The 26,841-nt window shown below is 45.7% G+C and overlaps 1 protein-coding gene across 1 annotated transcript; it reads left to right on the top strand.

The window, feature by feature from the left end:
* The first annotated feature begins 612 nt into the window (after nucleotides 1-612).
* CCAR2 (cell cycle and apoptosis regulator 2) lies at nucleotides 613-25,602 on the top strand. The gene is given in 20 exon segments (XM_056860912.1): nucleotides 613-679; nucleotides 2,233-2,324; nucleotides 4,377-4,468; nucleotides 4,744-4,858; nucleotides 5,663-5,789; nucleotides 6,245-6,341; nucleotides 7,585-7,701; nucleotides 8,087-8,321; nucleotides 9,977-10,090; nucleotides 11,781-11,944; nucleotides 16,657-16,831; nucleotides 17,074-17,337; nucleotides 18,271-18,501; nucleotides 19,058-19,226; nucleotides 19,607-19,686; nucleotides 21,222-21,368; nucleotides 21,532-21,640; nucleotides 22,249-22,446; nucleotides 24,299-24,504; nucleotides 25,462-25,602. Coding segments are annotated over 20 exon segments (2,940 nt in total).
* Nucleotides 25,603-26,841: the final 1,239 nt, after the last annotated feature.

Here is a 26,841-nt window from a genome sequence, read left to right as displayed (position 1 = left end):
CACAGTCGCCTCTACACTGTACTGGCTTTAAAATGGATCTTTTTAAAGAAGCTTCCCACAGCTCTGCTTTGGATAACTTTTTTTAAAAAATGAAAAGCTTGGGGTTTCCCACTCGCAAGCCATTTTTCTCCAGAATATTGTCGAAGGCTTTCTTGTAGGTTATCCGGGCTGTGTAACCGTGGTCTTGGAATTTTCTTTCCTGACGTTTCACCAGCAGCTGTGGCAGGCATCTTCAGAGGAGTAACACTGAAGGACAGTGTCTCCATTTTTCTCCAGGTTGTCAGGTGTTGCTGGGCTGCTTGCAACTCCTCTCTCCTCAGAGAACTTAGTAGTACCTGTTGTTTCTATTCTAACCAAAGATTCCTGATCAGGAATACATCTATCTCTGCTTACCTTATGCCCCTTGCTGGGAAATTTAGAGCAGTGGATGAGTTACTGTGTTGCAGCAGAGAGGTGGCTTTGTGGTTACTTAAGTACACTGGTGGAGCATGGTTGATTTGTCAGCTGAAGACAGCTTTCCAGTGTGCCCTTTGTGACAGCTTTCCAGTGTGCCATCTCTTTAACCTTGGTATGTCTTTTCGTGTTCTTCTAGAAAATAAACAAGTTGAACAAATGGCCCAGTTCAAGCGCCAGAAGCAGCTGAGAACCGGCAGTCATCAGGGATCCAGATCATTCGCAGGTCTGTCACATATAGAAGTAAAAATATTTGCTTCTGCTGTTCCTGTAAGTCATAGGGGGTGATCTTCTACGTTTATCTTCTCCATTTCCTCCTCTTCCCCTATCCTACTTGGCAGTGGTGTTTCTGTTGAGTTCTGAGTTTTGTGTTGTTGTTTTTTTGGTGTTCTATGACATGCAGGTAATGTAAGAGGGCTTGGATATTACTTCTTTTTAAAGAGCAGTCATTACTCTTCTTCCATCCCTTCTCATTGTGGTAAGTTCAGGAGTTCAAAAGCATTAAAGGATTTAAAGTGCATTTCCAAACTGAAGTGACTTTGAGTGTGGCTTCTGTCCCATATGAGTTAATGAGGATCTTTTGAAAAGCACATTGGATATACGGATCTTAGTTCAGTTCTAGGTACAGACTTGCTGAGTATCTTTTTGCCCAACTTTGAGTAATAAGAAACCTGTCTCAATTCAGTGGTGTAATAAATGCCATAGAAATTGTTGTTGCGAAATGCTATTTCTCTAATTAATAATTTGTATCTATCAATTCATTTGTTCATTTATTAGATTTTTATCCTGCTTTTTGACCCCTTAAATCCCTCAAAACAACTCCCCAACATTCTAAAAGTACAGTATTAACTTCTTTTCCTCCTCCCTTTCTCCAGCATGTTCCACGATCTGTCTAGAGCAGGGGTCTGCAAACTGCGGCTCCCGAGCCACATGCGGCTCTTTGGCCCGTTGAGTGCTGCTCACTGAACTTGGTTCGGAGCCCCTGCTCTTGCGGCAGCCGGGCTGCGGAGCCGGCGCGCCTGAGAGAGAGAGAGAGCGGGCGTGCTGTCTCTCCCCCCCCTCGTGGAGAATGGTCGGGTCCCCCCTTTTCCTTGCCCTCAATGGTTGGGAGGCTAAAGCCTCCCCTCTAGCCGTGCGATTGCTGGGCGGGCGGCTCGGCGGTTCCTGGCCCCCCCTGCCTATCAGCTGTTGGGCGGGGCGGGCTTCCTTTGGTAGACCCGGCCTCCGGCTGAGTCCCATTGGGAGGCCATGTCTACCCAATGGCTTTCTTGGCGGTAGACCTGGACTCCGAGGAGGGGGAAAAGTCCCCCTTCAGAGGCCAGGTCTACCAATTGGCTTCTATGGGCCTCTGGAGGCCAGGTCTACTGCCAAGAAAGCCAATGGGTAGACCTGGCCTCCCAATGGGACTCAGCCAGAGGCCAGGTCTACCAATAGGCTTTTATGGTGGTAGACCAGGCCTCCAGACGAGGACTCTGGACAGGGAGGGGGAAATGGCAGGGACTTACAATTTAATTTTTTATCAATAAATAAGATCACTATTAAGTATGATATCAAGTTTTATTCAGTGTACCTATAGTTTAATTAAGACTTAAAACTTTAATTAAAGTTTATTAAGTTAATAAACAGTGTACCTACCTATATAGTTTAAGTTTAAGAAATTTGGCTCTCAAAAGAAATCTCAATCGTTGTACTGTTGATATTTGGCTCTTTTGCCTAATGAGTTTGCCGACCCCTGGTCTAGAGCATCTTAGAGACTAAAACTGTACTTCTTTTCACTAGGAACTCAACCTGCCTCTTTACTGGGACCTGCACCTGGCCTATTAAATCCTCCTATATCAGCCGATATTATCCAGGCAACACGGCATCTTCAGGTATGTAGGAGAGGTTAGGTTTTCTCTTGTGATTATCTGAGTTGCTGGAGGATGAAATTCTAATACCCTTTTATTCCCTGGTAAGAGCAGTTTAGATATCTGCCTCCAGCTGAGAACATTATGTGTCATTCAAATGCCAAGGTGGTTCTGGCCACTGCTTTTTTGAGATCGTGCTGCGCCACATGTTTTAGAAGCAGGACTGCAGATCCCTCTTGTCATCTCTTTCACTGAATCTTGGCTATGGGTCAGATGAAGACTTTCTGTGTGGCTTTCCTGATGCTTCAGGCAGGTGGCTTTTAATTCCCTCTACATCTGATGAAACCAGAGCTTGCACACATGGTGCCAATTTGGCTCAAAGCCAGTGGAGGAGGGGCTGCAAAGATGTGTACCAGGCACTCAAAGTGAGTAAATCTATGTGCAGGTGAACGTGCTGCCCTAGACTGCCTTTAATTTTAGCTTTTCAGTTGGCACCTTTCTGATTGCAGTAATGAAGATGGAAGCTAGATATTTGCTGTTCTAGGAAAGAGAACTAGAGCAAATGCTTAGACGCTTAAGAAATCATGTTGCATTTAAGAGCCCAGATTAAATTTGTGCCGCCTGGACAGAATACAGGCATCCTTTACCAAATTGCCCCTGGAAAACACCAGAGCTTGGGAAAAGCTTGGTGAGATGGGTGCTGTATTTTCCTGTGTAAATTAGTTGACCACAATCGCCCCCAGCTTTCCACAATTACTCCAGCATGAAATATGTGTTGAAGTACATTACATAATTGTAGGTGGCCTCTTTTACTGGTTTTCTGGCTTCTAAACTAATCCATGTGCCTCTCTGTGGTTCCAAAGATCATCTCATGAAGACTAGATTAATGTTCCTTTTCTTGGACAGGTGCATTACATAGCAATGCTGACCAACTGATAGTTCAAGCAAGCTAGTCCAATCATGTACTTCAGGGAAAGACACAAATCTTCTAGGGTTGAAGCTTGGAAACCAACTAGTTAAGAAACCTGGGCTGAAATCTATGGCCAGAGCCTCTATTTTTCTGCCCTTTTTGTTAATTTTTTTCCCCTCCATGCTTTTCTAAATGCTGTTTTAAATGTTAGTGGGCTTAGTAAATCTATATCTGGTGAGTTGTCATGGAACGTTTTATGATTACACCCCCCCAGTTGAAATGCAGAAGTCATGTGTAAATAAGGTTTGTGTGTGTACAAATGTATACGGTTATCTTCACTTCAGCATGTAACCACACTTGCTTGTGATTTCCTTCGTGTGGTAACAGATGCCACTGTTTCTGAGTGCTACTCCTCACTATACATAGAAAGCTACTAGATTCACTAATGTCTGTATTGGGCCATAGTATTATAGGATAGTTTCTCAGCATTCAGTTCAACCAGGAAGGAAAGAAGAGGCCCCCTGAACTAATTCATTTGTAATAGAATTTGAATGTAATTCAGAACTGTTAGTAGTTACTATCAGTGATATTTATTTATTTACTTGAACACATTTGTTCTCTATACTGTTAGCACACAAGCTCCTGACAGATCAGCTGTTAAACAGAAAAGGGTACAGATGTATTCTGTGACTGCCTAGGACTCACCAAATGGCCTGCTTCTTCTGTGATAAATGAAAGAGCTTCAAAGCATTATTCCATTTTATTCATTTAAAACATTCCTGGTCTCGCATTTCTTCCAGAAACCTGGAATCAAAGGCTAGTAAACAAGAATAAAAACAGTACATCATACAAACATCAAATAATTATTAAAAATAACAAATTTTAAAAGCTTGAGTAGCAAAGGTGAGGTATTTGTGCTGTGACTTCCCAGGCTTCCGCTTAAAACCCACCAAATAGTCTAGAATTCTGGGGCATTAATCCAGCCGCTGACAAAAACAGTGGATTAGATGGCTTGCGCCTAGGTCTTCTCTACTGTGTACAAAGACTGTGTATGTTAGCTGTGCCTGAGGACAGTGTGTGCATGCTGCAGATCTGTGGCAGTGTTGTCTAGTGTGTCACCTTTCATTATGACCATATAGCAATTTCCCTGGGCCTTTCCTTTTCAGGGGGGAGAGAAACAACGAGTATTTACTGGAATAGTTACCAGCCTCCATGATTACTTTGGAGTGGTGGACGATGAAGTTTTCTTCCAGCTAAGGTGAGCAGAGTGTGTGGGGCAGGGGGGGTGGGGTACAGCAGCAGACAGCCATTATCTGCAGGTGGCCTGAATCACAAGAGAAATGACTCTGGCTTTTATTCTGTGTGCTTCTGATCTTCTGGTAATGCAACCAAATTGCTAAATCTCTGAGGTCTGGGACTAGAATGGCTGGATTCTGAGCCTTTACTTTCAGCTAAGAACTCTAGAGATGCCACCAAGAGCATGCCACCTACAGAACTAACACATGTGTTTTGGTGTCTTCTGTTATGGGCCAGTGTTGTCAAAGGCCGGATGCCACAGATCGGTGAGAAAGTGTTGGTGAAAGCTGTCTACAACCCAAGTCAGTCGGTGCCCTGGAATGCTTTGAAGGTCCAGACGCTGTCAAATCAGGTAATACTGGTGTTAAGAGTTTCTGAATAGAAAAGGAAGATTGTTTCCTTCTACATAAAGGACTCAGGTCAGCATATGGAAGCTCTTGACAGCATTGAATTCCCCATGGCAAAAGGGTGGATGCATTGACTATATTGGTTAACAAACATTGTTATCTCTTTTCTTACCTTTTGGGAATTTTGGGTCACTGAAGACTAGGAAATATCATTCAGTTGTATTGTACACTGCCTGTCCCAGGTACATTTATTCTGGAGTGAGAGGCAAGTCTAAATTCATAGTGAAGCTTTTCTGTAGTTGCTGAGGCATCCCAAATAGAAGAAAGTATCAGATATTATTTCTTGCTGATGTAACGGGGTCCATGTGAACTGCTGATACACTTGGTCAGATTACTTCTTGATTAGACCATTTTGCATCCTACAAAACTGTATACATTTGTACTCTTCTGATGTTAAATGAAGAGCCTTGGTGGATGAGACCAAAGTCCAGCATGCTGTTTTCCACAGCGGGCAAATATGCCTCTGAGTAGGCTACAAGCAGCAAGTGGTATTTAGATGTTCTCTATCTCTGAATGTGGCTAGTAAGCATTGATAGGTCTATCTTCCCTTTTCCTTCTTCTGTTTGCTGTGTTGGCAGCTCTGTTGGCGTTAGGAGGAAATCGGTACTTCCCTATCCTGAATAAAGATTCCTTTCTTTATTTCCTCATGGCTGTTATGTGAACTCTAAAATTTTAAAACTGTGAACTTTATAGAGGAAGATGACTTTGTCTTTCTGGAAAATGTTCTTAGTTGATAATATCCTTCACAGCCTCTTCTGAAGGCCCCGACGCCTCTTCTTCATGTGACTTCCTTGGGACAGAAGCAAGGCATCCTGGGATCTCAGCCCCAATTGCTGTTTCAGCCTCACCGAATCCCACCTCTATTTCCCCAGAAACGTAGGTGGTAATGCATATAGCGTTGGGGAAGTATATGTGGTGGTGAGACATGATGGAAGAGTATTGAGCATTAAAAATCTAGAGTATTTGGGGACATGGTGATGGTAGTTGAGATGTGAGCCTATTTGGGTAAGTCAGGGTGGTTTCTGTACTTCTATCTTGGTGACATGGAGCAAGCATCTGGAATGATCCCCTTCTTTCTTTGGGCCATCAGATAAGTATGTAATCCTGGCCAGCTACCTTAGTAAGGGCCAGCAAGAGCTTTGGAACGGCATTTTGGTGTTTGTGGTATATGTATATGTTGTTCACCCTGCTTTTCAGTATGAAATGTAGATTATGTGTGAGTTGGAGGATTTGCTGATAATGACAATCCTGGGTAATCTCAGGGCCTGGCCTAGAAACTCAACCGGACTGTTGAAGGGGTAGAAATAACACCAAGTGTCTTTCTTCCCCAGCCATGAGCCTCTTCCAGGCATCTCCATCACTCCATCTGGGTCATCTTGGGAGATACACTGGTCGGGGCCCAAAGGGCAGGCAGGATTCAGGCAGATGGTAAGGTCAACAGATGTCCCTGGACTGGCAAAAAAATCTCCCTTCCCGCTTTCCCCGATAGCCAACAGTTCACGTTCCCAAGAATATCCTTTCCAAGGAGCATTTCATGCTTGTGCCTTCTAGACTAGGAACATACATACAAATTTGTTTTGCCAAAGCCCCTCTCCTCTACTCCTTCAAAAGCTTAGGTTTTCTCTGGCACACACTTTTGAACAAAAGGAATCCTGATGATGTACCTTGCACTACTTTCAGGTACTATATACCATGTGCCTTTCCATTTCATCTTTGCATGCTTCTGCCGTATATCCAACAGAATTAAGTACCCAAAGGTCAAGAAAAAATCAACATCCAAGGCCAAAAGTTATCCAATGTATAGGTTGTATCAGTACAAATTATGTATATATTTATTACAGGCTAAAATCAATAACATATATAAGGCCCTGGAATAGCCTACCAAACCAACATGTTCATTTAAATATACAACACAAATAGACATAAAATTACAGAATTAGACTTTGACCAAACGCGTTTTGGCCCAATGGCCTTCTTCAGTGGTCAAAACAATCACCTTTCCAGACAAAATGCACATGACTTTCTAAAAATCATTATGACTTTGTAACATCTTTATGACTTATGATATGTTGATGGTTTTATTTATGGCTGAAAATATAACATCTCCTCATTAAGAGAGAAACACACACGGGGATTAGTTGCCCTTTTGTATGAAAGCCTAAAACAGATGAGGAAGTCTTGCAGAACACAATGTACCTACAGTCATAAAGATTTTTAGAAAGCTTAGAATTTTCATCGCCATTAAGAGGTCTGTTGCCCTATTTGGAGCAGTCCTGGTTTACATAGCAATACACTTTTTAATAGTTTTCTGCTATATCGCTTACGATTAAAGCCAGTCACAGTTGTGTTGCTAAACACATTCTAGCCTGGCTACCCACTTGGAAAGAATGGCATTCTGCTGTGGGAAGCAGCATGGGGGTTCTTGTTTTGAGCACTGGGAACCCTGGTATGAATGATCAGTGATGAAATCTGTAGCTCAAAATCTGACTGGTTGCAATTACGGGCTCCATATAACTTCTTCCTGGGGTTTGGTTTTGGGTAATATATTTCCATATCCATTCTGCCAGACTTTCCTAAGCTGTTGTATGATGGTGCTTCTTAGGGGTCTTAGCATTTCAGCTCTGCAGCAGAATTATGATGCTAAGAGCCACTGTGCCTTTTCCACTTTCAGGGATGACTTTGATTCCAAGAAGCGGAAGCAGAAGGGTGGTGAGCCGTGGGGAGTGAAGAAGCCACGGCATGAAACACCCCAGTACCGGATCCAGCTGGCTTGCTATACTGTGAACAGGTGAGAGCAAGGGTCCAAAGGGTCCATTTGCTGGGGCCATGTGGGAGCAAAGAGTAGAATTAATTTATGGTTTGGCATGACTCTTGGTAAATGACAGAGGGCCAGGCTGTGTTATCAGGCAGATGTGTCGTCAATACAATAAAGTTACTTGTTTTAGATACAAAGAATACTTTGTGTTGGGCCTTGTGGGCCACCGTCTCTTAAAGTATTGAGTCTGCTCCCAGATTAATGGGCAAACCTAATGTTTTCCTTGATCAGCATACAGGGAGATCAGGTTTTTCCTGCTCCATGGCCAGAGCCTCAGATCATCTTTTGAAAGGGCAGCACAGGAAATACGTGCTTCTTTGCACTGCAAATTCCGTCATTGGTGCCTCTGTCTTCCCAGCCCCTTCTGTGATGCCATGGAAATCTTGAGGCGTTACAGCAGTATCCAGTTGCCCAAGGAGTTCTACGATGTTCGCCTCTGCTGGCTGGACACCTTCCCTCTTGCTCAGCCACTGACCCTCAGGCACCCCAGCCGTATCCAGGTGGCCAGTCCTACCGAAGAGGTGCCTCCTGCTGAGGAGGGCACTGCCCAGGATGCTCAGCCGGAGGACTCCAACTCTGCGTTCAGTGCCAAGGTGAGAGATTTGGTGCTTGCCCTGTCAATGCGAAGAAGTGGATGCAAAAGTAATTTTAATACGCTTGAATTCCAAACCCAAGCTTTACTGAGCTTTATTTTCTACGTTTGGTTTCTTCTTTGCTACACTTTAAATGCTTTATACTTGCAGGAGGCTAGCTTAAGGCTTCAGCCTTCCTTTCCTTTGTAGATGATATTTAAAGGCCAGTACAGCCTTAGCCTTTTTATTCGTGCTGTCGGTCAGTGGCAGAGCAAGTGGAGAGGTGTCCCACTTGTGTTGAGTGCAGCACTGCACAGATTCTCCTGAGGTTGAGTATCCTTTTATGTTTATTTATACCCTGCTTTTCTCTCTATTGGAGACCCAAGCAGTTTACAGCATCATTCTTCCCTTCTCCAGCTTATCCCCACAACACCAGTCTTGTGAGGTAGGTTAGGGTGAGAGAGAGTGACTGGCCCAAGGTCACCCAGCCAAGCTTCCACTGCAGAGGCAAAAGCGGATTCAAATCTGGATCTCCCAAATCCTAGTCTGATACTGTAACCCAGCAGTTCCCAAACTTTTTGAGTCAAGGAGCACTTTTCAGGAGAAAAATTCGTCACGGAGCACTAATTTTCACCTAGCACCGATATACTAAACCGAACGACAGTAGTATTTTTCTTTCCCATCTCTTCACAGAGCCCTAGGAGATGTTTCGCGGAGCACTAAGTGCTCCGTGGAGCACAGTTTGGGAACTGCTGCTCTAACCAATGTCCAGTACCAGTTTTTATTAACTGACTTAAGTTGCTGGTGCCAGAGCCATAAGGAATCGTAGATCAGGCACAAGAGTCATGTGCACCAGCTGCATCTTGTGCTAAAGAAATTTTAAATTATGAGATAAGAGTGGTGGTAGTTATTAATAATAATGTCTGATTGATACCCTGACTTTTGGACCCAAAGGTAACCCTGGACAATGCTCACCAACATTTTTAAAAAACCTTAAAATTATTCAGATGGTCACTCGATTAAAAAAAATTTAGTTGAGTGATTGTAAAGGTTGTAATCAATTGATTAAATCTGCATAACTTTTCATATAAATAAAAATGTAGTTTTGCAGGAGAGAGACATTCTTTCTGTCTTCAGGTGGTTTCTGTGTGTGTGAGGACAGGCCCCATCTTGGAAGAGAGATTTCCTCTTGTGTGTGGGAGAAAGTGTTTGCCACTCGTGGATTTATAAATACCAGTACTTTGCTTTGAAAAACCATGAGCAATTTTTTAAAAACTCTGGAACGTTTTCTTAAAACTATCAAAAGATTTTTAATTACTAATCCACTAATTGTTGAACCATATAAACTAAGACAACCAGGGACTACAAGCATAAATACCAAAGTCTCATAAAGAGCATCCAGTCTTTGCTCAAAGGTCTTTAAAGGTTTTTAAAGGGACATTGTGGTGGAATTTAGGGAAAGTTCTGGTTTTCCCTGTTGTGCTGCTTTACTAGAATGAAGCTATTCTAATTCTGCCTATTAACATTTACTTCAACCAGCAGAGGCTCTTCCAGGTCCTTTCCAGCTGTGCTACTTGGTTCCCTTTCCAGTAGAGATGCCAGAGACTGAACCTGGGAACCTTCTGTGTACACAATTTGTGCTGTCCCTCTAAGCTATGGCCTCTTCCCCAGTGTAGGTTTTGCTGCTGTCTTCTCCAGGCATAGAAGAATTCTACCGTAATTGCTTGCTATACACTGAAGATTCCAGCGATCAGAGGGAGAATCCCGATCATCCAACAAAGCAAATTAAGGTGGGAATCTCTGCATTCAGTAGAAGGGAGAGGAGAGGCATGCTAGAACTGACCTTGTGCAAAGGTGTAAGAAACAGTAGGAGACTTATGCTAGCAAAAGAAAAGAGTGATTGCAAACCATGTCAAGAGCTAAAGAAAAAGCTGTAACTGGAGTTTGAGAGGGGTTTTCTTGAAGGCTGAAAGTATCGCTCAGGGTAAATACACAGGTATGAGGGCTGTGCTGTGATTTCATTTCTGGTTTCTGTGATGTGGGTGTGCATATCCTCCTGAGATCTGGAATGACCTTTCCCTCCCACCTTGTAATTTTCCTTACCCCTCTTTTCTCTGGGATATCAAGACTACCACCAGAGACAGGATGACAGATGGCATCTAGTTACACATTTAAAAATTTGCCTTTGGGAAGATGTATTTGTGGTTTGACATCAGTTTATCTCTTGGTTAGGTGGGACTATTAAACGTTGTAGGGACAAGTCCCCCCCCCCCCCAACTGCTTGTTTTGGAGTATTAATAACCATTTCTTAGCTGTGTACTCTCCTTTGTGTCTCTTGCCCCACACCACACCTAAAAGGTAGCTGTGCTGCTGTTCCCTTTTGATAGCGGGGCTGAAAGTGGTTTGCCCAAGGGTGCGCTGTGAGTTCATGTCTGGATGTGAACTTGGCAATTTGTTCTACACTCCCATCTCTTGGACTGCACTGGTTCTCTTTGGCTTTGTAGGCCTTTTTCTGTGTTATCCTTCCTCCATGCTTGTGAACAAAAGTTATTTTCAGCTGTGCTGGCCGAAAAGCGAAGTTGAAAATCAAGAACCCAATCCATGAAAAACCTTTTGTTGGGACCAGCTGAAAGGACACAAGACAGTGTTGCAGGCTTTTGAGTTCACCAGAACTCTTCATCAAGCTGGATGTTACAAAATAAAATTGACTTTGCACCTTGTACACTACCTTTAATGTATCCAAAACTGTATGTGATGACTACTGAGTGATTCCTTTGCAGCTGGCCTGCAAGGGATGTGTGAGTCTTGCTTGGAGTTAGAGGGGTACAAAGAAAATTTTAGGCCCTGGTAATTTCGGTGGAGAGACAAGATCTGTTTTTTCTTGCTCACAGGAACTGGGGTGCAGCCTACACCAACAGCACCACTTTAAATCTACAGGCTCCCCAGTATTAAGCACAGGAGTATGGGCAAGAACAGGTCTTAAAATCCATGGACTGAAAAGCTCACACGCCCCATTTTGTAACACACTGCCTGATGAAGAGTTCTGTTGAACTGGAAAGCTTACAAACCGTTTTGTGTCATTTTGGTTGGTCCTAATAAAAGGTATCACATAGATTGGGTTCTTGGTTTTGGTCTGAATTGTACAGGCTGGTCTGTGAGAGGGCTAGTGGGCAGTTCCTCTGGGTTAGGCTTGATGGGCTCTTAATCTTCTTCCATTCTGGATTGTGGCTGTAAGGCAGAAGGATATTCCAGCCTGCTAAGAAGCTGTTGTGTAACCCCACGTTATCAGTGGGGAAGGAGTGGTGCTGCTCAGTCGGATATGATTTGGGGCTGTTGGTAGTCTGATGAGTCGTAGACGTTGCGAGAATCGAGGTGTCAAAATCTGATGACCTAGCCTCTTCTCTCTCCCTGCTGTCTCTCCTGCCCTCTTCAATCTCGATGGAGACTGGGTAGCATATCTCACTGTTTCTCTCCCCCTAGTTCTTGCTGGGAAAGAAAGCTGATGAAGCAGTGCTGATTGGAGGGGAGTGGTCCCCATCTCTGGATGGTCCTGACCCAGCCACCAACCCCATGGTTCTGACTCGCACGGCCATTCGTTGCACCAAAGCACAGACCGGTTTGGACTTGAGCGCCTGTACTAAATGGTGAGTGTTCTTCTTCCGGTGTGCGCTTTCCAAGGCCACCCTAATCTCTTTTTGTTGGGATATAATAGCAGGTGGATCTGTTGAGGCATATACTCACGTCAGCTGCTTTCCAGGCACATAGATATCAAGCGTGAAGCCAACAGACTGCCTTCAGGAATGCATTCAGCCTCCTTCATTCTGCCTGTAGACCTGGCTCCATTTGAGAAAGCCTGCTTCCAGAAGATTCAGTTGTAACAGCTTTACTGTAGCCAGGGATTCGTCACCCATCCGAAATCTTGTCAGCTGGGTCTAGCAGGTGTTTGCTCTGAATTAAATGGAACATACTTGGTTATATCGCTCTGACTTGCTGCCTAGATTGAGGAGTCAGAATAGATGCCTACACACACATATGAATTTGGTTGAAAATCTTGAGATGGGGGAATAAAGCCCGAAGCCAGTGTTTAAAGCAGACCTCTCTGATCTTGGGAGGAGGCTGCGTGTGTATGCACGCTTCTTACATGAGTGCCATGGCCGTCTCTGCAGAGTGACAGGTTGAGCAAATGATGGTGGGGAGCTTGGAGCAAATGAATGTGAACCAGGACTTAAGCTACTCACTGGCACGTGGGCACTCTTTTGCTTACCCTTTGCAGTCTCAACTTCTCTACGAGAGGCTCAGGTGTGGTGGGCTAGCGGGTCTAGAGTCTGGTCATCAGACCAAGCAGTACCACATTCTGGCAAAAATATAAAGTTCAGGAACCAGAATTTGAAGCACTGAGTCAGTTTATTTATTAAAAAGTAAAATAAAAATAAAAAACACAGCTGTGTGGGCCGAATCCCAACAGCAAAGGATAGGACGCCCTGTGTAGCTCAATACAAAATTTTATATCACTGTTGTAGAGGCAATGGTTAGAAATGAAAGCTGATTAGATTTGGTTGTTACCATGGCACATAATGGTTTTTCTATTGGCTCAAGCAATTAAAATTACCTAATGCATTCTTAGATACCTTTTCTGATATAGGCATTGTACCAAGTCTGAGCAGGTTAAAGCCAGTCTTATCGAGACACAGTTCCCGTTTCCCACAAACAAAACCAGTGAATCAGCTCCTCACTCCAATCTGCCTGTCTGACCAATTTCTGTTTTAGCGAATGGCTTTTCTTTAGCCTGCAACTTTTCATGTTGTTGCCTGCCTGTAATCAGTTGACTGGGTTGATCACTAGGTGGCGGTCTCTTGTAATGAGTTTCAGGCAAGAGAGAAATTCTTGAGGGGTAGCCCTAATGGTCTGTTACAGCAAAACCAAAAAAGAAACTTGTGCCATCTGAAAGGCTAATATTTATGCCGCTCTACATTTGAGAGCAGGTGTAGCATAGTAGCAAAGAGACCAGGAAGTCACTTGGTTTGATTTCCACTCTGCTGTGAACTTACCAAGTGGCCGTTAACTGCTACTCTCATCTTCAGTCCTCCATTTGCAATATAAGGGTAACAAAGCTTGACCTGCTTATAGGGTTGTTGTAAGGAGTGCAAGAAGATAAAGCATGTGAAATGTTGTTTTCATTAGTCTTGAAAATGCCACAAGGTTCCCTTATGATCTATTTCCCCCCCCCTGTGTTCAAGGGCAGTTGGCCAGATGCATACAGAAAATACATTGGTTACTTGTGGAGGGCCTGGAAACTCATTTAGTGTGTTTTTCCCATGGGTATCCTGCAGTTGGATTAATACTACCCAATACCCAGAGAAGGAGAACCATCATTTAAAGGCAGCAAAACCGAAAAGGACCAAGCTGAGGGTTACCCGAACCTATGTCTAGAATTTTGAGGCGAGAAAGCCAAAATTATATGCTGGAATTAAAGAATAACTAAAATGGGTTTTTAACAAACCATTAGAAACTAGGGCAAGAAACGACGGAGCGAGTGGGTGGGTGGGGATTAGGTGTTTTTGGCCAGGTTGTTGTGGATCAAGGAGCCCCGTCTTAGACACACTGAAATGTCTTTCTCAGAAACAGTCCCGTTTCCCATGCCTTTCCCGCACATTTTTTTCACAAACAAAAGCTAACTGGGTAAAAGTTAGTATGTATTAAACTAGTAGCTCACCCCATGGACTAGGGCTCAGTGCAGGTTCTGTATTAGAAGAATAAGAAGAGTTGTTTTTTATATGCCAACTTTCTCTGCCACTTAAGGGAGAATCAAACCGGCTTACAATCACCTGCCTTTCCCCTCCCCACAACAGACACCCTGTAAGGTAGGTGAGGCTGAGAGAGCGTGACTTGCTCAAGGTCACCCAGCTGGCTTTGTGTGTAGGAGTGGGGGGAAACAAATCCAGTTCACCAGATTAATGTCCGCCGCTCTTGTGGAGGAGTGGGGAATCACACCCAGTTCTCCAGATCAGAGTCCACCGCTCCAAACCACTGCTCTTAAACACTATGCCATGCTGGCTGGCTACTAGAGGACATATTTTGTCAACGGTGATGAAATTGTTTCTAAAATCCCTTGAGAGCAACGAATAACCTCTTGTCTTGGCTCACTGTTAGGAGGGTGAGAGGATGCTTCATTGAGGGGAACCAGAAATATAGGAAAAAATTTTTTAGGAATTAATCTAGCCATTATTACCAGGAGGACTAGTTGTTCCGTACATGCAGGCATGAGGCTTTTCGCTGGTGCCCTGTGCCCAATCTGTCAAGACATGTGCCTGGCACTGGCCTAGGAGAGCGGCTTCCAGGAAAAGCCCTTTCGTGCTGCTATCCTAACCAAGAGCCGTGTGTCTCCTTGGAGCTCCGGCAGGTTCTTTTGCACGTGAGCTCTTTGGAACCAGCCAGGACTTCATGAGAGCAGATCTCCACCCAATCAGCATTGAGAAAGAAGCCGGAACTGGGAGCACATTGGTTTGGTTGGTTGCATCATGGCTATATATAGATTTCTTGTGCTGGGTAACCATGGCAACTGATCTTATTTTGCTTAAACCTGGCTGTGCATGTGACTTGTTTGGGAAGCAACAGATGAGGGAAGATGGGAGCTTCTGGGCCTCTGAAGCTTTGCCACCTGTTGAATTCAGTTTTGGGTTGGAGTGCTTGCTGCTCAGAAGCTCACACAGTCTGTTTGCAACATTGAGCAAAGCTAGGCTTCTTTAGAGGGTGGTGTCCAGCACTGGGGCAACCAGAGTGAAATGGCTTTCGGTGGACAGGATGTGTCCCTGGAGGAGAAGAGGGATGTAGACCAAAAACAGCAGAGCATCCTCTTCTCTTGGCTGTAGATGCCAATGAAAGAGTCCACAGTAGACATTCTTGGGTCTGGCAATCTTTGGGTCAGTCCGGCTCACCGCGATTACTATCTCAGTATTGGCTGTGGAGCAGAGCTTCTCCAGTGGAGTTAGCTGGAGTCTCACTAGGTCATTCCACATCATGGTTGCCAACACGTAATTTGTATAGGCATGCTTGTGTGCGAAAGCTGGGATTAGTTGTAATTCCCTAGCAAGTGTGCACACACCGCCAAACCATAACATGTGAAAAGATCCCTCCAAACAAAAACATTTACTTATGGTTCCATGAACGTATCACAGACCCAGAAGTTTAGAAATATTTAATTCAACTTTAAATTGGTGACCATATCTGTGTGAAAGGGGCTTTGAAAACATTTCCCCTTATTTGCAAAACCTGTATCTCTCTTTCCCAAATTGCCCTCTCTAGTAAAACAAGATTTGTGAAAAGTGCATCTGTGTTGGCACCCAAGTGCTTTATAATTGGATTGATTGGGATTTGTGTTAAGCAAAGGAACCTAGGGACGTGTGTTACCTCCTGAACTGTGTTTCTGGGTGACCTGAGCAAGTGAACTGGTCCTCACACTTCACGTGTAGGCAAAACAGTCCTTGGTCACTGGCTGTTACCTTTAACTGACCATCAGCCCACCTTCCCAGTTCCCTCTTTCCCTTCCGTTGTCGTAGTCTCGGAACTATCAACCCAGAAAAAACACCATCTCCAACAAGGCATTTACTGTGCATATAGATCAGTTAAATATGTTAATTGTCTAATCTACATAGCAACCCTATTGCAGGAATTGGGGGGTTAGTTAAATTTCTGATACCCCCTTAAATAGCTTTAGGCAAGAATCCTATTAATACTAAGTGGCAACCCTGCCTCTTCAGGGGAGATTCTTTATTTTGGTTTTATCTTGTTCCTTCAACAACTCCTTATTTTCTCTGTCCCTTCATTGCTTTCCTCTAGTAACCAGGCTGGCTAGTACTGGAGTCCTGCATCCCCTTGTGAAAGTGGCTAAGCAGTAGCTCTGTTAAGCTCAAAGCTTTCTATGTTTCCATTAGTTGTATAGTCAGTCAGCATGTAGAACCTTCCCTGCTCTGCTCATCCTGGTACTGCGTTGAGCTCTGTGGAGGAAATAGATCTGGATGTTGTCTGGACTACTGTTTTATGGGCTTCCCACCTAACGTGATTGTACTGGAGAGTCTTTGCATTTCGTTGATCTTTCTGCTGCAAGTTATGATACTGCTGCCCAAGCAAGAGCCCCCCAGAGCTATCAGGTTTTCCTTCTTACGGCCTCTCTGGGATGCACAGAAGTGGAACCAGGTAGGATTTGTGCTGACTTAATAGCTGTGTGTCCAACCGAGAAAAGAAAGGTCTTGATGCCCCGGACCTAAAAGCAGCCCTCTGCCTGATAAGATTGAGCCTTTACTGGGAAGTGCTGCATTTATGTCTTGACTGCCTACTTTCTCAATGTTTTGTTCATCAGGTTCCGGTTTGCTGAGTTCAGATATCTGCATGAAGGAAGCCCCTCTCATCAGGAGCAGACGGTTGTCTTCTTGCCAGACATCTGGAGCTGCATGCCTTCGCTAGAGGAGTGGGAGGCCTTGTGCAAGCAGAAAGCAGAAAAGGCCCCACCGACATCAGAAGAGAAAGTAGAGATGGTGAGAAGGGACTGGAGTAGGGCGGAGGGGATCTGAGTAGAGGAAGATTAGAGGCACCTGGAAAGAATAGAGCTAGAAGCAAGGTGGGGGTTTAGTGCATTAATGGGAAGCTGCAGACAATCCAGCCCTTCTGGAAGGACACGGAGGGGGAGGTTTGCTTATGTCTCTGTCCTTGGCTCTGCAGGACCGTCCCACCGATGAAAATGGATAGTTGGGATTAAAATGTTTATGCCCCTGAACAGGAAGTTGAACCTGAACAGGCCTCCAAGCCAGCCGCTGAGGAGGAGATGGAGGCCAGCGAGCAGGAAGGAGGCTCAGCCGAATCTACCCCTGAACCAGCTGTGGAGCCCCCGGCACCTGAACTGGAGGCCCCAACTGCCCCGCTGGAACCTGCCCTCATTGCTCATCCCCAGCCAGCATCGCACGGGGGGCATACCAGCTGCACCAACCTCTCTCTCTACACCCTGCTGGAGTACAGGCGGCAGCGGGAAAAGCTCTCTTTTGAGGTAGACTTCATTTCCCACACTTGGAGTCTGTAAAGGCTTGCTAGGCCTGTCTTGTCTCTTTTGCCACTGCCTGTCCGAGCATCCTTGGTATAGCTTAGTGTTTGGTATTCCGTGCTACTTTCTGGAAGGGCAAATGCTCATGTGAGCTAATAGAACACTTGCGTCTCCTAAAAGAAGTTCAAGGAGGTTATCAAGCTATTGAGGAAGCCTTTGGGGACATGTTACGGATTAAGATTTGCCTTCTGTTTTCCTTGTTCCAGCCATGTGCTGGCATCAGGGGTGCTTGGGAGGAAGGGAGGGCAGTGGTCAAAGCAGGAGTGTGTTTTGGGGGTCATAGGTAGGTCTTGTTCCTGGTACTGTGAGCAGGATGATGGCGGAAGGAAAATGGCTGAGGTGGGTTAAGGAAGGGGGCATCTGTTGTTTTGAGGAAGCAGAGATACAAGCTGAGGAGATGTTGTGGGGAGAGGTATGCTGTGGTGTGCATTGTGCCTCTGGGTCTGATGGAAATCTCATACATGGTGTATTTGGACATGCCTTTTTCTGTTATGAAGAGCCCTGTGGCACAGAGTGGTAAACTGCAATACTGCAGTCAAAAGCTCTGCTCACGACCTGAATTCGATTCCGACAGGAGTCAGTTTCAGGTAGCCGGGTCAAGGTTGAATCAGCCTTCCATCCTTCCGAGGTCGGTAAAATGAGTACCCAGCTTGCTGGGGGTAAAGGGAAGATGACTGGGGAAGGCACTGGCAAACCACCCCATAAACATAGTCTGCCTAGTAAACACTGGGATGTGACGTCGCCCCATGGGTCAGGAATGACCCGGTGCTTGCACAGGGGACTACCTTTACCTTTTCTGTTACATCCTGGTTGTCTGAGAGAGACCTTGAGAGCTTTCCATTGACTCACTGCTGTCCCCCCCCTCTCTCTACCCCTGAGATGGCAGTGGTGGCAGAGTTCTTCCAGGAGATGCTTCAACGGGATTTCGGCTATAAGCTCTACAAGGCGTTGCTGGCCCTGCCAGAGAAGGAGGAGCCCCTGGAGGCAAAGAACCCTGAGCCAGAGAAAGCTGCTGATTTGGAGAAGGAGGGAGAAAGAGAGCTCAAAGAAGAGTCTAAAGAAAATCTAGGGGCCGGGGAGGTGCCTGCCAATAACCAAGAGGACGCTCAGGTGAGTTGGCAAGCCTCCCAAGGCCAAGCGCTCTCACTGCGTGAGCAGTAGGAGTATGTGCAACCTTCCCCAAGCCAGAGCTGAGGGTATGCCCTGGCTTTCAAAACCATGTATGGAGGGCTTGATGTGCAGGGCTGTGTGTGCATGCCACTTTAACCTGGGACAGCAGGAAAAGGGCAGAATGTCGTACATGTCATAAGTAGGAATGTCTCAGCTATCATGGTAAAAAAAGGAAGTTTATTCCCCTTATGTCTGTGAAGAGAGACATTTGAAGTGTGTAATCGTTGCATTCTGAAACCTCAGAACCTAGTTGAATGAAATTCCTGGATGTTGGTTGGGAATGATGCTTCAGTGGCTTTTATGTCCCCATGATGTTCGTTTTCTCTGTCTCTCTCTCCGTAGAAGCAAGCAAAAAAAAACCAATAAATTATGCAAATTAAGTGAAGCTGTGGACACTTGCTTATTTTATATATCACAGAGTTTTGATTGCCTGGGGATTTGGGGTTTTTTGTGCATGGTGTGAAAAGTCCTTTTAATGTGCTTTTTTAACCTCTAGAAGGAGGGGAGCAACGTGGAAATGAAGCCTGCAGATCAAGACGGGGCCAGCACACCAAAGGAAAAAATCAGCGTCAAAGCAGACTCAAAGGACTCCACAGAGGAGCTTTGTGATCTAAGCCTGGAAGATGACCTGCTGCTCCTGAGAGAGGAAGAGGAAGAGGATTTTGGTAAGTACTGAGAAAAGTGTGGGAAGTCCTGCCGGGAAGGTGGCATGGTTAGGGTATGGGGTTGGTGGAGAGACTAGTGCTGCCTGCAGACAAGCCCACCCTCTACAGTGTTTAATTGTAGTGAAGACGAAAGACTATTGGGTAGCTACCCTAGCCCTGGTAGAGAAGGCCAGGACTCCTGGGTCTCTTTTTCTACCTTGCTCTGTTAAACCAGGGCCTTACAATTTCCCCTTCAGCACAGCAAAGCGTTGCACTCCTGGAGTTGTTACCATTGAGATGCTTTGACGGTCTTCAGAACTCTTATTATGTTTAGCCTGGCTTAGCGCAGGTGATCATTTTGCATCAGTGTCTAAAGCAGGCAATGTCTTCTTCCTTAACAGGTGTCAAGTTGGAAGATGCTGAAGTGAGATCAGTTGCATCCAATCAGTCAGAGATTGAGTTCTCCTCACTTCATGATGTGGTCAGTAGACAACTTTCTTTTTCTTCTTAGAATCTGCTTTGGACCCTTTAGTTCAGAAATTCTGGGAATTGTTTGTGGTCTGTTTTACCGAATGTCAGTGTAATGGATGTGAAGATTATTGCTTGGATCTTATACCCTGTTTCCATGAGCCACTGCCCTTTGTTATGGAGGCGGTCCTCTGGCGCTAGGAACTTTCTAGTCTTGCGTGGGTGGAAGTGCCTTGTGCCAGAGGAGCACACTCTGCATGGGAAGGCTGCCTCTACAATGGATGAAGATTCCTGCAAGCAGAAACAACATATAGGATCCACTCTTCAGCTTTCGTGGAACTGTCACTAATTTAGCAACACAGTCCAATTTCGATATTCAGTTAGGAGAAATGGCAGTTGGCTAGCTGAGAATTCTGCGTTGTATAGTAAACGAGCTAACAAACCTGTAATTACCACTGGGCCAACTTGCATGCATACATTTACTTAGTGTGGTTAGATTGGGTAAGGAAATTGAGGGAGAGGAATAAGAATTTAGTTTGGGAACCTGGGCCATTTGAAAATACCCAGGTTGGGAGTTAATCCAGATTATGGTAGCCTTTGGTAGTTTGGGGTTAGAACATAAGAACATAAGAAAGGCTATGCTGGATCAGACCAAGGCCCATCAAGGCCAGCAGTCTGTTCACACAGTAGCCAACCAGGTGCCTCTAGGAAGCCCCCAAACAAGACGACTGCAGCAGCACCATCCTGCCTGTGTTCCACAGCACCTAATATAATAGGCATGCTCCTCTGATCCTGGAGAGAATAGGTATGCATCATGACTAGTATCCATTTTTACTAGTAGCCATGAATACCCCTCTCCTCCATGAACATGTCCACTCCCCTCTTAAAGCCTTCCAAATTGGCAGCCATCACCACATCCTGGGGCAGGGAGTTTGCATGGAAGCTGTCCTTTTGACAATCCAGTATTTCTTCTTAAACATGTGTACTAGAAACCTGTTTGTAAAAGGCATGCTTGGATTCTCAGAATTCCTGTTCAGTTTTGCACTAGGATCTGCACTCTGTAATATGTGACAAACTCACGTCTGTGTAGGTTTCTGTTCCACAAGTTCCTGGAACCCCGCCATCCCAAATTGCTTGTCCGTGGTAAGAAGAGAGGATGAGAGCATTTTGTGGCTTTGGGGCTGCTGAACGCACCCTCCCTTGTTCCTAGTCATGGCCTGGTTCAGGCTGTCTCTGCAGTTTCTTCCCACCCAGGCAGCCATTTGGACTCATTTCCCGGCCACCTTTCCTCAGAATATACAATCCCCCTGAATGTAATGCTGAAGTCTGGAGATTGATCCTTTCTGACACTAAATGAGCAGTTTGTACCGTGGCAAAGCAGGGTACCTTGAGTCTGCTGCGGGTGCCCTGCAGAACGTCTGTCTTTGGAGGGAAACCCTCTGTCCTTTATGGTTGATAATTGAAGTCTGTGCAGGATCAGGGAAATGGCAGCTTGACCATTCAAACACCACTCCGTGTGTGTGTGTGTGTGTGTGTTTTCCTCCCCAGCCCAGAGAGCTGGACCCAAGTGCTGTGTTGCCGCTGGATGCCCTCCTTGCCTTCATTTACTTTGACTTGAATTTCTGTGGCTACCTGCACCGGAGGGATCTGGAAAAGCTTCTCCTCACCTTGGGGCTGCATCTCTGCTCAGAGCAGGTGAGCACCAGCCCTTCCATTCCCTACTTTTGCGAAGGTCTGAATGATTTGGGGATGCAAACCATCCTTTGGCTGGCTGGCTGGCTGGCACTGAGGGCACGAGGATCCAGGGGTGGCCTTTCCCAGTGCCTTTCATGGAGGGGGGTATCTCATCTGGTGGCAGGTGAAGCGCCTGGTGAACAGGGTGGTGACGCAGTTCGTGTGCCGGTACCGCAGCCTACGCTACAGCCGGCAGGAAGGGACTGAGCCAGGCCCTGATGAGGAGCTGTTAGGTAGGTACCAAATCTGGACTGGGGGGGAGTACTCAGTTGTGTGGGGCTGGATTCAGTGGTACGGAGGTGGATGCAGGGCCCACACTTTTAGCTAGAATTCCTCCCAACAATTTCTTGCTCAGCCCCTCCCCTTCTGGTCCTAGGTTAATAGTTTTCGGTTGTCTTGAGTTACTCAGCATCCAGTTATACGCAGCACTGGAGAGTAGCCCCAGTGTTCACCCCACTCCCAATTCCTCCATTCCCTCGGCAGTTCAGTGGCTTACGCTGCCTGCTTCCTCTGCTGCTGCTGGGTGGGAAGGGCTTCTTCACACGTCGTCTCATCAGCCCATCGTTGAGAAGCAGTGCCAGCTTTTCTTTGGGACAATGGGACTCTTTTGCACCGCAGGAGGCAGGAGAGAGTAGAACTTCCTGCCCAGCAATGGGGTAACTGGCTCTGTTGGTCCTCTGAACAGACATCGCTGCCCAGTCCCCAATCTTTTGCTTGCTGTGTTACTACTTACGCACAGATACCCTCCCTGGGGATGTAGTTCTGGATAGAAGGGCAAGGATGTAAATGTTCTAAATAAATATTCGGTGGCCGAGTAGAGTAAATGTTCTTGTTCTTGCAGGGAACCTTGCCTTACTACGCTCCTCCTCCTCCCTTCCCAAGAGTCCTGCCAGACCCAAGCTGGAGACTCAGTCTGGTGATCTGGTTTCATACAATGGAGCCGTCCTTAATGTGAGCAAACTGATGGAGAAGGCAGAGCAGACGGAAAACAGTCGCCTCTATCTGGAGAACAAAATCCATACACTGGAGCTCAAGCTGGGTGAGAGAGACATGATCAGAGTTGGTGCCTGTTTCAGTGGATGGCCCCAACCTGAACAATTGCCCCAGGATGCTGGGCAGAGGCAGAATTCAGTGGGAATCTCCTGCTTTGCTTCAGAAAATCATTGAATATCATGGTGGAACTCTTACAAGGACCTAGACCTCTTCAACAGTGCCCCCCAAAAGAACCCTGACCAGAACATGTATACTGGATGCAGAATTTTTTAGCTACATGTGCCTAGCTGTTGCCTGTCATTCAGGAACATCAAGCAGGGGCCATTAGCAACCCCCATCTTAAATCCCCAGAGGCCAAGGTAGGTCACACTGGCAAAGAACAGGCGGGGAACACCCAACTTCTCCAAGCATTCTGCCCTGCAATGTTCTGCCATGTCAAGGGCCCTGGCCCAGATCATGCAACCAATATCTTTGTGAGTGTGTTTGTGCTGTCAAGTCACAGCTGACTTATGACAATCCTGGAGGGTTTTCAAGGCAAGAGATGTTTGGAAGTGGTTTGTCATTGCTTGCCTCTGCATGGGCTGAGAGAGTTCTGAGAGAACTGTGACTGGCCCAAGGTCACCCAGCAGGCTTCAGGTGGATGAGTGGGGAATCGAACCCTGTTCTCCAGATTACAGTCCGCCGCTCTTAACCACTGCACCATGCTGGTTCTAACCAATTTCTTTGCCTAATATAAAATTGGTTATGGTCTGAAATGCTCCGAATGGTCTGCTCTTTGCCGCCTGCCCTTGGCCTCCAGGGATTTGAGATGGAGGCATCCAATGACCCCTCCTTGATTTTCCTAAGTAGAAAAATAGGTCCACGTAGCAAAAAAAATTCAGCATCCGTAGGGATTCTGCAAGCATATTTGGCTGTGCAGTCGTCAAAGCCCCACTGATCTGAGCAGTACCCCCTAGCACTTTTGGTGCCGCCGTGGCCCTGTGCATTTCTCTTCCAGCTCAGCTGAGTTGCCACCCTCAGCTCAATCTAACTGCCATACTGTGTGGGTTCAGGCCAAAAATGGCTGCTCCAGAGATTAAAAAAAAATATTCCCGAAATCTTGAAGCCAATAGGCTCTTTTCCTGTTCAGAAATTGAAATTCTGGGGAAAAATATGTGCAATTTCTTATCTAAACAAGCCTAAACATTCTGCTTTAACAACATAAAATGCATCACTTGTACCTTAGCATATAAAATCATAAATGTTTTTTGTATTTATGAAATCTAAAAGTAAACATTCCTGAATTTTTCCACAAGCACATTTGTGGATATACGTAATACTAGAGACCCACAAACTGCATGCACTAAACTAAAGCATGCCCCTGCAATCAACATTTTATAGGTCACTAGAGGAAGGCAGGCTGCAATCCACAAATGCATCTAAAATCCCTGTGTGCTTCTCATGAAGGTGGCAGCTCTTTCTAAGTGCAGGAATGCATCTTGCATTCAAGTGCTGAATAAGCCTACAGTTTACCTGGATTTATCATTCTCTAATCTATAGATTCCTGCGTAAAGACAATCCTCATCCTATGCATTTTGAATGAGTAAAACTTTGTCTTAAAAAGCATTTCTTGCATTCCAAAAGAAGATAATTTGGAAGAATGTTTTCAGCATTCCTCCAAATTTCCAATATTTCCATTGGAAAAAGAAGTATTTTTGGGGGAAAAACACAGATAACCCTGTTTTGTACTGGTTCCCCTCCCCCTCTTATTTTTCTGGTGTGGTTTCTCCCCCTCTTGGACTTCACATCTCTGAGCTGTTCTTCCTTTTTCGTCTGGGAGATTCCACTGCCTCCTGCTCAGATCTCAGCCAAGCTGCTTTACCTCCTGGAAGGTGATTTTTATTCTCCTTTCCTTACAGAGGAGACCCAAGTCCGTTTCTCAACGACAGAGGCTTCCAACAAAGCCTTGGCATCTGAGGTGCAGGAGCTGCAGAAGCGCCTTGCTGAGATGGAGGAGCAGTCGAAGGCGGCCGAGAGGCAAAAATCCCATTTCCAGAGGCTGCTGCAGGAGAATAAGAAGCGCCTGGTTCCGCTGCAGCTGGAAATCCAGAAGATAATTGAGAAGGTAGTTACCCTATTTGGAAGAGTGGTTTTGTCTTCATGTGTCATGCGAACTTCTGTAGAAGTGGCAACTGTGTTGAGTATTCACCAAGCAGTGGGAGTGTTGAGATCACACCAGCTCTCCTGGCAAAGCCCAAAAATGGTTTATTTCTGCTTGCAGGTTCGATACAATATCAGAGACATAAGCTTGGGGCCCCTTACTTCCATTCTCGTTAATTGCCCTTTAGTACAAAAATCTGTGTTTCAACACTGGGATATGTATATTTTAAATGAGTCATATGCTAATCAGCGCAGTTTATACTTGAATTTGTGTTTTTTATTTAGTTTGGGCTTTTTAGTTGGTAGATGAGCCCTAAGCACAGAGAACATTCCACCATCAAGGAGGTAATAATACCATGATTTTGTTCTCAGTTCCCTCAATTGTGGCAGTATCTTTGGGGTGGACTTTTTCTGAAGTTAGAGCCTGAGTATTTTCCCAAATCATAAGAGGTACTTTTCAAACGCAGTTTTAATGAGGGTGAGGCAGGTGTGGGTTATTTTATGGTTGCCATTTCCCTTAGTTTGGTATTTTGTTCATCTGCTTTCACTGGAGTCTTTGAGTCTTAGTCAAACTAAATGCAATGATCTCTGTTCGTCTTTTGTGAGCAAATGGGCCCCACAAGGTGGGGAGAAGGGGTTCTAACTTTCCACCCCCCTGCATAGTTTTGCTAACCCCCCTCTCCCCATGTTCAAGGAAAAGCATCAATTAACAGCACGAAGAATGGTGGCTTGATATTAACATAACCATACAAGAACACAGTTAACTTCCCTTCTCTGAGTGACAGCTGTGCCTGGTTATAATTGGCCTTTAAAAGATAAATGGAGATCTGTAATTTCTGTCATGTCTGGTTTGACCCACAGAGCAGAATAAGAAATGATAGGAAAGTTAGCTCACTTTCTTCCTGTACTTCATCTCTTCCAGACCAATAACTGCTTAGAAAAGAAGGATCCAACACCCACAGCAGTTTCCAGCAATTGACGTTTCCTGGAGAAGCAGCTCGGCAGGGGACGGTTCCTGCCCTGGTTTGATAGTTTGGGGATGTGGGTCAGCGATTGGGGGTAAGCCTTTGAAACCCTCCAACCCTTTCACTGCCAGCGAGAGGCCGGAGCTGGCTTTCATCCTGAACCACTGTGCCCCCCAGGCTTGGGGAAAGGGCCACCTAGTCTAAACATGGCTGGGATCCACAGTTCATATGCTGGAGCCACCATTATTGTTTAAAGGATACCCATTAGGTAGGAGTTTTGATGGTCTATTGTGTGAGTTGGAGAAGCTGCAGCACAGATAGTTTTTCCAGGCTGTCTGCCAGCAGCAAGCAGCGGAAGGGAAAGTCATCGCATTACTAAGCCTTGATGCAGTTGGATATGGACAGCGGGTGCCACACTGCTCCGCAGGGCAAGGCAAGGCATGGCTAGCCTCTTTGTGCTGCATGGAGACTTTCTTCCTTCAGGCATCCCCCCTCTTCTCCCCCACCCCCAAGCTTTAGCTGAAGAAAATGACATTCTGCCTGCCTTGGGGCTAAAAAGGTTACTAAGGAATCATCAGGACTGCCAGGCATTTAAGCATCTGAACCAATGTAGTGGGTTCTGAGCCATCCCACCTGCAGTGGGCAGTTGCCGCAGGCTAGTTTGTGGCCATTGCTGTGATACATTGGCAGGGCGGTTTGTTGTTGTGGCTTGAATTTAAATCCTTGCACATTCCCAGTGCAGAGTGCGAACCCTTCAAGGAAGGCAGGGGTGGGGGCTGCCATTTGACTCAAGGTCAATCCTGGGTCACTCATCTGCCCTGTGTAGCTTTAAAGTCTCGGCAACCTCTGCTGTGTTTCCATTATCCAGCCTAGAAATGCCAGTGAAATTCTTGTGCCCCTGGTCTGGGGAGGGGGGGGGAGGAATGTCTTGTGTTAGGCAGCAGAGTGGCTAGCTGGAATGGAGTTGAGGGGATAAGCCGATTTCAGGAAGGCTGTGGTAGGTAGCCAGTTGGGTCCCTGTGGTAGTTTTTAGCAGAGTAGTTGATGAGCCTTGGCTAAGGCAGGCGCTGTGGTGGGGCCTTCCCCACCCACCCACCCCAGAATCCTGCAGTAGGCATTGAGTGGATCTGCTCCCCCTACCTTCAGGTGGTCTGTCACTTCTGGATGTGTTGCTTTTAGTCTGTAAATGTGGTAACAACTTGTATTTAACTGGCCAAGTTCCCTTTTATAAAAGTCTCTTCCTCACTTGGAAGTCTGCGAATCGTCATTTTGATGAACCTCAGCTGGAGAAAACTTAATGTCTGCAGGACTTAATGTGTTTGGCCAGATGTTAACTG

The sequence above is a fragment of the Euleptes europaea genome, chromosome 14, assembly GCF_029931775.1.
Source record: "Euleptes europaea isolate rEulEur1 chromosome 14, rEulEur1.hap1, whole genome shotgun sequence".
Lineage (NCBI taxonomy): Eukaryota > Metazoa > Chordata > Lepidosauria > Squamata > Sphaerodactylidae > Euleptes > Euleptes europaea.
The sequence above is the reverse complement of the archived record's forward strand: the minus strand, read 5'-3'. Positions and strand labels throughout refer to the sequence as shown.